At 32.8% G+C, this 12,519-nt stretch overlaps 1 protein-coding gene across 2 annotated transcripts in view; it reads right to left on the bottom strand.

Annotated features, from left to right (window-relative positions):
- The window catches only part of PCDH11X (protocadherin 11 X-linked), a 764,552-nt gene that overhangs the window by 115,923 nt on the left and 636,110 nt on the right, over nt 1-12,519 (bottom strand). Inside the window, exon 7 of one of the 2 annotated variants that reach the window (XM_066249732.1) lies at nt 1,353-1,376. The exons of the other annotated variant lie outside the window; for it this stretch is intronic. Coding sequence (XP_066105829.1) covers nt 1,353-1,376 — 24 coding nt within the window. The remainder of the gene's footprint in view (nt 1-1,352; nt 1,377-12,519) is intronic. 2 annotated transcript variants of the gene reach the window in all.

Raw genomic sequence — 12,519 nt, 5'->3', positions numbered from 1 at the left:
GTTCTTTCCATTATACTTCTGAATAGCTATGATCAAAACATCTTCTGTATCAAAGTTATAAACACATATTCACGACTATAAGATAGCTGTAATTCCTGAGTAGTATTTATCAGGGAGTACTTAAAAACTACTGAGAATGGAAGAGACCTAATGAAAAGCACATGCACTGCATTCACATTCACCTGATTTACCCATAAAAACAGTGAATGTTCAAGACTTTCAAAGAGTACAAGAAATTTAGCTTGAAATTTCACTAGTTAGATGATAGTCAAAAATTTACAATGGACAGTAAAACTAATCATATAAGACCTCAAGAACAGTACTCAAACACAATATAGAAGAGACCAAAGCAACATTTTACAAACGTTTAAAATAAATAAATAAATAAATAAATAAATAAATAAATAAATAAAATATGCTATTATTATTGATGATATGTCCAAATAAAAGATTAAAAGTATAGTTCTTTATATAATAATTTAGATTTTTATAACTGATTTCAGGATGATTTATTTTTTAAGTAATATTTTTACATGGTCAAAATATTATTGTACTAAAACTACATTTTCAAATAAGTGTATGAAGCAAAATGAGATCTTTTTTAAGCTAGTAAATGAACAACGTGACAGATCCATTCCCAAATGTAAAGTAAATGATAAAGAAATGGGTACATATTCACAGCGAGTACAAATGTACAAAATATCTTGCAGCATTCTAAAACTTTTTTGGCACAATAAAATTATGTACATTTTAACTGCTTAAACTTCATGTTTAGAAAAATTTGTTTTCTATCAACCTTAACTTAGCATATGTTCATAGGTAATCTATACATTATAATTTGGCAAAGATATTGCACACTATTTACAAGTTCACAAAGAATGTAAACTTGGATTATTTTGTTAGACATGTATACATGTGCCATTTACAGATAAAATTTGATTAAAATGTAGAAAAGTATAATTCTATCTTCAATGTCTCCCCTGACAAAATATTGAATATGCTTACAGTGTCAGAGGAAAAAATGAATAATTAAATCCATAGGTAATTTAAAGAAACCATTGTAAATAAAAAAAAAATACTATTGGGTCATGGTAATTTTGCTTTCCAAAGATTAATTGTACATAACTTACATAAAGCATCCAGGTATACAAGATATTCAACCAGCTGAATACCTTTCCTAAATAACAGTTCAATTTAAACATACTAAAAATGTATTGGAAGCAAACAGTTGAAATTGCAATGTTTTATGAGAAATGAAAAGGCCAAAGCTTTTAAAACAAACACAAATTAGCAATACATTTTAAAATGAAACATGCACCATGGTTATGGTTTGTGGTGATTTCTTACTATACCTTTCTTTAGTCCAGGAATGAAAGCTAAAAAAAGAGTTTAATAAAGTTAGACACAATAAGTATTTTCTTTTATTCTCAAATGATTATATTAAGTAAACAAATGTAAATTATAACATTACAATGCATTTTCAGTGTCATTTTGCAATAAATGTAATAACTGAGATGGACAAAGTGGAAGACTGATAGCCCACAAAATCTGCATCTTCCATATATATATATATGTATATATAGATTTTTTTTTAATTAAGAGCAAACCTATGCTATATGCTGGCCTCTTGGGAAGTAATGATTGGCCCTTACCCTAAAGGCATTGTATCGTTGAACTCAACATTTTGTAAGGACTTGTTAGATTTTTTAACGTTCGCTTCTTATGATAATAATATATACTTCTCTACTGAAATTTCATTTTTTTCTCAAAATCTTTTACAGGAAATGTATGAAAAAGTATTTTTGACTTAACAGGATGCTTTGCCTCCAAATATAATGTGGAAAATAGTAATGAAAAAAAATCCAATAAACAAAAGACACTAACATGAAGATGGCCCAATATAGATATTCTTATCTTGGTTATGACACTTTTTCTATAATACAACTATTTTCATAACTAAAATTTCATTTATTTTTCACAACTATTATATGAGAGATTAAAAATTATTATCATTCTTTTTCACATAGATAAATGTAAACATTACATTAAGTGACTTTCTTCAAAAGCCCACAAGGTTATGCTTGACTTAGAAACAATAACAAAATTCATTTTTTTGTGTGTGTGGCAGAGACAGAGAGAAACAGAGAGAGAGATGGAGAGAGGGACATATAGGGACAGACAGACAGGGAGAGAGAGAGATAAGAAGCATCAATTCTTTGTTGAAGCACCTTAGTTGTTCATTGATTACTTTCTCTTATGTGCCTTGACCAAGCAGGTACAGCAGAGGCAGCGACCTTGGCCTTCAAGTTAGCAACTGTTGGGTTCAAGCCAATGACCATGGGGTCATGTCTATGATCCCACACTGAAGCCAGCGACCCCACGCTCAAGCTGGTGAGCCTGCGCTCAAGCCGGCGATCTTGGGGTTTCCAATCTGGGCTCTCTGCATCTCAGTCCGACACTCTATCCAGTACACCACTGTCTGATTCAGGCAACAAAATATATATATATAATTATTTTGTTTAAAAATATTTTGTTTAAAAATAATTATATATCTATAAAAACTTAAGTATGTGTTGATCTGGATAGAAGACTATCAGATTCATTCCTTGTAAAATTTCAGCAATAAAAATGATTTTCTGATTAAAAAAATGATTTCCTGATATATTCAGTAATATGCATATAAGGATAAAATTTTAAATATAAACATTTTGAACTTATTTAAAATATTTTTGAATAAAATTAAAATACTATGAAACTAAAGACATATTAAATGCTTAGAGAGAAGGAATAAGTCAGAGATTAGAAAAATGAAGATGAAATAATATTCCAATGTAATGATGAGAATTAATGAGAGAACATTGCGAAACTTTTTAAGTGTCATTGACATAGACATTACCTTTACTTTTTATCATAAAGTTTTTTTTTATCTATAAGCAATGTCATTTAATGGTAATACATATAAAAAACAGTTGCTTCACAAGATACTTCAAGTAGGATTGATCTTCTAAATAAAATTTCATAACCCTTACCCTTCAAATAATGATTCTACTTCAATAAGTACTGTGAGTGCACATGCACACACACACACACACAAAATATTCTAATTTATTATTGGAATAAATAACCAAATCTTGTAATATTTAAATGTAAAGTTTTCAAATATTCTACACACAGAATAAAAAGCTGCTTTAGGCAGAGAAGTAATAAAGTGCTTGCTTTCATTTTTTAAGACTAATTTCACTGTTGTAGACCTTAGTTACCAAACCCTTTCTAATTTTGATAACTGAAAAGGTCAGAAAAAAATAAATATAATGAGTCTAGACTACTTTCTAAGGGTAAGAAGGTACAAATGAAGCAAAACAAGTGACATGACAACAATCAAAATGAAATGGAACACATTTTAAAACCTATCCTAGGGAACTTTCAGCTCCCAAGCTAAAAATGAAAACTGGTTTATAACCTGCAAATGTCAAATAGTAATAACTTTTCCTTAAAATACAGGATAAACAGGTTCTGCATGAAATTTTCAAGACTGACTGAGAGATACTTAAATTCATCACATGAAACATGGTAAAAAAAAAAAAAAAGAGCCCTGGCCGGTTGGCTCAGCGGTAGAGCGTCGGCCTAGCGTGTGGAGGACCCGGGTTCGATTCCTGGCCAGGGCACATAGGAGAAGCGCCCATTTGCTTCTCCACCCCTCCGCCGTGCCTTCCTCTCTGTCTCTCTCTTCCCCTCCCGCAGCCAAGGCTCCATTGGAGCAAAGATGGCCCGGGCGCTGGGGATGGCTCTGTGGCCTCTGCCCCAGGCGCTAGAGTGGCTCTGGTCGCAACATGGCGACGCCCAGGAGGGTCGCAACATGGCGACACCCAGGATGGGCAGAGCATTGCCCCCTGGTGGGCAGAGCGCCGCCCCATGGTGGGCGTGCCGGGTGGATCCTGGTCGGGCGCATGCGGGAGTCTGTCTGACTGTCTCTCCCTATTCCCAGCTTCAGAAAAATGCAAAAAAAAAAACAAAAACCCTTTCTTCTCTTCTCTCTAGCCAAGGTACACAGGAGAGGCGCCCATCTGCTTCTCCACCCCTCTCCCTCTCCTCCTCTGTCTCTCTCTTCCCCTCTGCAGCCAAGGCTCCATTGGAGCAAAGTTGGCCCGGGCGCTGAGGATGGCTCTGTGGCCTCTGTCTCAGGCGCTAGAATGGCACTGGTTGGAACAGAGTGATGCCCCAGATGGGCAGAGCATCGCTCCCTGGTGGGTGTGCCGGGTGGATCTCGGTCGGGCGCATGCGGGAGTCTGTTTGCCTCCCCGTTGCCAACTTCAGAAAAATACAAAATAACTAACTAACTAACTAAATAAATAAATAAATAAATAAATAAATAAATAAAATATTATTGTATGCTAACACAGAAATTAATAAATACATTCATTATACATATAAGGATTTTATAAAGTCTTTCCCTAAATGTATCCTTAAATATAAAACTATTCTATAAACTTATGAAGGGTATTATTTGATATGTTTGAAGCATCCACACTACTCAGGATTTTTGCAAAATCAAGATAGCATAGTTTTTATACTTTTAAATAGTAGAGTTGTGGTGAATCACTATGAGAAAAACAAAATGTATTAATTAATACAACCAAATGTTATGGTATGTATGAAAACTATATACATATATTATCTATGTATAACTTAAATTGTATTTTATTAATACACAAAATAAACACACCTAACAAGTCAAATGTTTTCACTAAGAAAATTGTTTTCAGATTAGAAGTATCCTGCAATTAAATTTATTAATTAATAATTTTAAGCACAAGAGTTCAAATATTATTTTTACTTATGTAAATGCAATAATAATATAAAAATAAGTTTAGATAAATGCTTACTTTGACATGTAATTGAGTTTTTTATGTTATTTTCTGAATTTATAACCCAAACCAATATCTTAATTAGTAAATTAAGGCAACAAGAAGTACTCTGGGATTCTTGTATTACAAACTTTAAATTAAAGAAACAAATTCTATAATAAAAATACTGTTCCATTTAAGTCACATAAAATTAATAAAATTTATTATGAGAAAAATACCCCAAAATGCTGTATTATTCTATACATATTTTAATATTTTCTTCATAATCCTGATGAAAATATTTAATACTCAATGTATATTAGAGACTTCTCCCTAAATGTGAAAGAATTACTAATAAACAGATAATGTTTAAATAGCTTAAAGGTCATCAGAGCTCACCACAAAATTGATGGTGTAGCCATAATGTGTGTTGATGAAATACTATGCATCAATCTATAATTGCCATTTACTTCAATAAAGTAGTAACTGTTGCAGTTATTTCATCATGTATAATTTTAGAGTCATATAATAAAGCTACTTTAATGAAATTTTAAAAGGTCATAATTTTGGAGCATAAATAAAATTTAAAATCATTTTTAAGAATGTTGATTAAGAAATCACCAGACATCTTTGTCACTGGAGTCAACTGAAGGATATTTTATATAAATATCAATTAAATATTTATTCAATACATCATCTGTTTCTCCTTAACTACATACATTACAATATTTATTATGCTTCCTGATACATAGGAAAATCTGATAAATCAATTTTCAATTCACCTGAAACCTAACATATGTTCTAAGGTCTTATAGAATAACTTTTTAAATTTTATTTTATTTTAATTTATTGGGTTTACATAGATTCTAATGTCCCCCCAAAACCTCCCTCCATCCCCTTTGTTCACCACCACATTCCCCTTGCCATCCTCCCTGCAACGCTTCCCCCAGTTTTACATTTCTGCTCTTATCCCATCCTACCATCACCTTTCCCTCTGTCCGCTTTTCCTCTGGACTCTTTGATCTCGCCTCTGTCTCTATTCTGTTCCTCTTTTCACTCTATTCCTTGGATTCCTCAAATGAATGAGGTCATATGGTATTTTTCTTTCTCTCCCTAGCTTATTTCACTTAATATAATAATTTCCAGGTCCATCCATGTTGTCACAAAAGGTAAGATTTCCTTCTTTTTCATGGCCCCATAGTATTCCAATGCGTATATGTACCCTGGCTGTTTAATCCACTCATCCACTGATGGACACTTGGGCTGTTTCCAGATCTTAGCTATTGTAAACATTGCTGCCATAAACATGGGGGTGCATTTCTCCTTTTGAATCAGTGATATGGTGTTCTTGGGATATATTCCTAAAAGTGGAATGGCTGGGTCAAAAGGCAGTTCGATTTTTAATTTTTTGAGGAATCTCCATACTGTTTTCAACAGTGGCTGCACCAGTCTGCATTCCCACCAACAATGCAGGAGGGTTCCCTTCTCTCCACATCCTTGCCAGCACTTATTCTGTGTTATTTTGTTGATGAGCACCATTCTGACTGGTGAGAGGTGATATTTCATTGTGGTTTTAATTTGCATTTCTCTAATAATTAGTGATGTTGAACATTTTTTCATCTGCTTATTGGCCATCTATATGTCCTCTTTGAAGAAGTGTCTATTCATTTCTTTTGTCCATTTTTTGATTGGATTGTTTATCTTCCTGGTGCTTAGTTTTACAAGTTCTTTATAAATTTTGGTTATTAACCCCTTATCAGATATATTGTCTAATATGTTCTCCCATTGTGTGGTTTGCCTTTTTATTATGTTCATATTGTCTTTAGCTGTCAAAAAGCTTTTTAGTTTGATATAGTCCTATTTGCTTATCCTGTCCTTTATTTTCCTTGCTGTGGATATATATCAACAAATATATTGCTATGAGTGATGTCAGAGAGGCACATTTTCCTCTAGGATTCTTATGGTTTCATGACTTACATTTAAGTCTTTTATCCATTTTGACTTTACTTTTGTGAATATTGTAAGTTAGTTCCATTTTTTTGTAAGTAGCTGTCCAATTTTCCCAACACCATTTTTTAAAGAGACTGTCTTTACTCCATGGTGTGCTATTACCACCTTTGTCAAATATCAATTGTCCATAAAGGTGTGGGTTTATTTCTGGATTCTCTGTTCTGTTCCATTGATCTATATGTCTGTCCTTATGCCAGTACCAAATGCCTTGAAAAATATAATTTAAAAAAATCAATCTGGAAGAATCAGAAAATCTAAATAGACCAATTACAACAAATGAGATCGAAACAGTTATCAAAAAACTCCGAACAAACAATAGCCAGATAGCTTCATAGGCAAATTCTACCAAACATTCAAAGAAGAATTAACTCCTATCCTTCTCAAGCTATTCCAAAAAATTCACAAGGAGGAAAAATTTTCCAGCTCTTTTTATGAGGTGAGCATAATTGTTATTCCAAAACCAGGAAAAGAAAGAAAACTATAGGCCAATATCCTTGATGAATTTAGTTGCTAAAATTCTCAACAAAATATTAGCAAACTGGATCTAGCAATAAATGACAAAAATCATACATCAAGATTAAGTAGGATTTATTCTGGGGAGGCAAGGCTGGTACAATATTCACAAATCAGTCAATGTGATTTACCACATAAAGGAAGGAGAAAAATCACATGATAATATCAATAGATGCAGAAAAAGCATTTGATAAAAATCCAGCACCTATTTATGATCAAAACTCTCAGCAAAGTGGGAATACAGGGAACATACCTCAACATGATAATGGCCATCTATGACAAACCCACAGCCAACATCATACTCAATGGGCAAAAATTAAAAGCAATACCCTTAAGGTCAGGAACAAGGCAGGGGTTCTCCCTTTCACCACTCTTATTCAGCATAGTTCTGGAAGTCCTAGCCACAGAAATCAGACAAAAAGAAGAAATAAAAAGCATCCAAATTGGAAAAGAAGAAGTAAAACTATCATTATTTGCTGATGATATGATATTGTATATAGAAAACCCTAAAGTCTCAGTCAAAAAACTACTGGACCTGATAAATGAATTCAGCAAGGTGGCAGGATATAAAATTAATACTTAGAAACCAGAGGCATTTTTATACACCAACAATGATCTGTCTGAAAGAAAAATTAAGAAAACAATCCCCTTCACTATTGGACAAAACAATATAAAGTACCTAGGAGTAAATTTAACCAATGAGGTTAAAGTCTTATACTCAGAAAATTATAAAACATTGATAAAAGAAATCAAGGAAGATACAAACAATTGGAAGCATATAGTGTATTCATGGTTGGGAAGAATAAACATCATTAAAAAGGCTATGTTACCCAAAGCAATTTATAAATTCAGTGCAATTCCTATTAAAATACCAATGACCTACTTCAAAGATATAGAACAAATATTCCAAAAATTCATATAAAACCGAAAACAGATATGAATAGCAATAGCCTCAGCAATCTTGAAAAAGGAAAAAGTAGGAAGTATCACGTTTCCTGTTATCAAGTTATACTACAAGGTCATTGTAGTCCTATAGGCTACCTTTTGAGAACAAGTTCCGTAATTACTTTCTCATGATAACCTAACAAGAGTTTGTACTGAAGGTCATAGAACATTCCAAAATCAGTATGGAAAAAAAAACAAAACACAATGTACTTGAAGACTTGAAGATTGTAATGCCAAATTAATAAACTAATACTTAGTTTTCTTTGAATACTGCTAATTATAAAGCATCCTACAAAGTGTGGCAATAGATCCAATTCTTCTTAATGTATAATTCAAATCATCTGGTGCATCTTTTGATGATTGCAAAACTAATAAGCTGTGACATTATTATACTTATGTAGATCGCAGAGGGTTTGAACCACGGAAATAGTGACACTCAAATCGATTTTTCTGTTCAAATTGTGTCATAGGTTAAGGCTAAGCTGCAAGATGATTAATGTAATTAGTATCTTATTCAGAGTGAATACAATATTGCAAACAAAATAATTTATCATTTCTGTATATTAAAATTTTTATTTATATCATTCTGGGTCTCAAGTTTTTTACTATTAGATAAAATAAATTTTCATTTCAAAATTGACAACTAAAGTGTTGGCTTCATTATAGAGGTAACTACAAGCTTAGAATTTAGAATAAAGTATTTTCATTAAATATGTAATTACCATTTTTATGTCAATAGAATATTGGTTGGAAAACTCATGGTGTGCCATTCCAAAGGAGTCTTTTTCCTTTATAGCTAAGAATAGTATGTCTTTTAAAATGTCTGAAATTAAATCATTTTTCCTATTTATCACAAAATCATTGTAATGCATAAGCTATTGGCTACATTTTCTATGCTTTTATTTAGGGGATATCTTTGGAACCACTATAACAGATAATATTATTACATATCATCTTCTTTTCCAAATTAACAGTTTTCAAGCAATTTAAAAAGCAAAGAGGTACAACTTAAATTTTATCTAGAATTAAATAAGTTCACAGGCCATGGACCAGAGTCCTTAGAAAGTCATCGAGTTCAACATCTTTGATGACTTAAAAGGCAGAAACTTGCAACTAGAAGATAAATAAGTTCTGGAGATCTAAGGCATGGAATAGTGATTATATTGCATTGTATTATATACTTCAAAATCGCTGAGAGTCTATACCTTAAATGTTCCCGTATGAAACAAAAAAGGCAATCGTATGACACAATAGAGGTGGTAGTTAAAGCCGCAGTGGTAATCATACTGCAATATATAAATGTATCAAATCAACATATTGTAGCCCTGGCCGGTTGGCTCAGCGGTAGAGCGTCGGCCTAGCGTGCGGAGGACCCGGGTTCGATTCCCAGCCAGGGCACATAGGAGAAGCGCCCATTTGCTTCTCCACCCCTCCGCCGCGCCTTCCTCTCTGTCTCTCTCTTCCCCTCCCGCAGCCAAGGCTCCATTGGAGCAAAAGATGGCCCAGGCGCTGGGGATGGCTCTGTGGCCTCTGCCCCAGGCGCTAGAGTGGCTCTGGTCGCAATATGGCGACACCCAGGAGGGTCGCAACATGGCGACGCCCAGGATGGGCAGAGCATCGCCCCCTGGTGGGCAGAGCGTCGCCCCCTGGTGGGCGTGCCGGGTGGATCCCGGTCGGGCGCATGTGGGAGTCTGTCTGACTGTCTCTCCCTGTTTCCAGCTTCAGAAAAATGAAAAAAAAAAAAATCAACATATTGTATACCTTAAACTTGCACAATGTTGTATTTCAACTATATATCAATAAAAATAAATTTAAAAACTAAAAAAAAATTAAATTACTTGTTTAAGATCCACACAACTAGTTAGAGAAAGAAGTAGAATTAGAATTCCTGTTTTTCTATCAAATAACAAACACGGTATGAAATATTATTATTTATTAATAATTTCTAAGAGATGAAAACAATATGTATATTCAAACATACTTGCCCAAGACAAAAATTTATTGCAGCGAGTATAAAAAACTCAGTGCTTTTAGAATATAATAAAGTCCAATTTAGATAAATATTAAATATAATTTTCCTCTTATGTCCACACCAATTGACAAGAGAAGAACAAGAGAAGATGATACTTTACAAATTGAAATATTGATTTGACAAATCCAAAATATGATAATGCTTATTAAAAGTAGTAATTTGTAATGTATTTTGCTCTTAAAAAGAAATGGAATACAATTTCTTCTCTACTATAAAGATTTAAGACAAAAATTTTCATCTCAAAATCTGACCTTGCCTGACCAAGCAGTGGTACAGTCTATAGAGCGTCATCCTGCTACGAACCCATGTTTGAAGCCCCAAGGTCACCAGCTTAAGCAAAAACAGATTAAATTTAGATAATTTTAAAATAAGACTGGGATGTGTCTCTTGTCTTTGGGTCAATAAATTGATTTTTGAAACATGTTCTCTTGCCTGTTTTAATGCAGGCAAAATACATGCTTCCAAGTTATATAGTGTACATTCTGTATATGACTAAAGGATTTAAGTTTTTTAAATTTCTTCAATATGAAATTTAATGTGACTTTTTAAAATCAATCTATTCAATTTTTCAAAATGTGGTTGGTTTGTTGATAAACCTATATGAGTTGTCTACATAGAAAAATAATAGAGAGAAACCTGAGTTATATCCATATATGTGTACATAATAAAACTTTTCTTTCAAAAGAAATTACTTTTCATAGTAAAAAACATTTGAAAACTTACCCTCACATTTTTACAGATTTGAATGCTCTATAACAAAGTAATTTCAAAATCTGCTTTAGTATAAAGTAAACAGGAAGTAATTAAAATCTTTGTATAACCTAAGTTGACATGATATCAAGAAATAGCTTTTACTTAAATAATTGAAGTTATTTCATCAGTAGAAATACATTTTGTGAATTCCACAGAGCATTTAGTCCTTTCCCAAGAGTATATGGATTCCTAAAAAATATTTAGAGTATAGTTTGAAGAAAAAAATTTCATGGGAGAAAGTGTTTTATTTACAATATATGTGGACATCTATATATCATGCACATATATTTTCCTATTACATGTAATATACATAAGAGAAAATTGGAAAGACAATTGAGTATGTAATTACCACTTGAAAAGTATCTGCTTTACTTCTATTTGGGGCCGAGGTTGATACATATTGTACATTAAAGCATGATTTTTAAAAATTCATAATAAATATAAACTAATTTCAAAATTCTATTTTTCACTGTCACAAATATTATATAGTTTTCTTAAGTAATGCTCTGTTAATTTTACTTTAAAATTCTCTACAAAATTAGAAAGATAATGGACATTATTTACTGATAGTATTTTTTCTCCCAATGCATGAATTTAGAGAAATGTATCTGAATATCTGAATGGATTATTTTAAAAATTCTAAGTTGATTACTTTATGATGCATATCTTATTACTTACATATCATATATTTAAACAGATAAAATGAATGAAAGAAAAAGTAGAGTATTGGAAATGCCATCAGAATTGAAAATTTTCTTTATGTATGTTTTCATCTCATAAGCTACTGAAGTTACGATTTGTTATAATCACAGTGAATTAACATCAGTTATCAGTTGTATCATAGTACCATAGTACTTTTTATTGTCTATTTAATATTCTTTCATATATATTTTTTTGTTGTTGAGACTTTTTTGAACAGAGTACCAACAAAGATTTGGCAGAAATTTTATTCTTGTAACTAACTGGTTATTCTCTTGTAGTATGTTATAATACCAGTAAAGGAGTTAACCTGACAATAGGCTATTTCTTTTCTTTCATTGTATGTGTGTGTATGTGTGTGTGTGTGTGTGTGTGTGTGTGTGTGTGTGTGTGTGACTGATACAGAGAGAGACCCAGAGAGGGACAGATAGGAACAGACTAACAGGAAAGTACAGAGATGAGAACCATCAATTCTTCGTTAAAGAACCTTAGTTTTTCATTGGTTGCTTTTTCATAGGTGCCATGATGGGGGGGGGGGCTACAGTAGAGCGAGTAACCCTTTGCTCAAGCCAGGGACTTTGGGCTCAAGCTGGTTAGCCTTGCTGAAACCAGATTAGCCTATGACCTCAGGGTTTGGAACCGGGGTCCTGCACATCCTAGTCCGACACTCTATCTGCTGCACCACCGCCTGGTCAGGTAAACAATAAGCTATTTCTTTAAACA

Source organism: Saccopteryx bilineata, chromosome X (assembly GCF_036850765.1).
Source record: "Saccopteryx bilineata isolate mSacBil1 chromosome X, mSacBil1_pri_phased_curated, whole genome shotgun sequence".
Taxonomy (NCBI): Eukaryota; Metazoa; Chordata; class Mammalia; order Chiroptera; family Emballonuridae; genus Saccopteryx; species Saccopteryx bilineata.
Note: the sequence above shows the minus strand (reverse complement) of the source record. Positions and strands in the feature narration are given on the sequence as shown.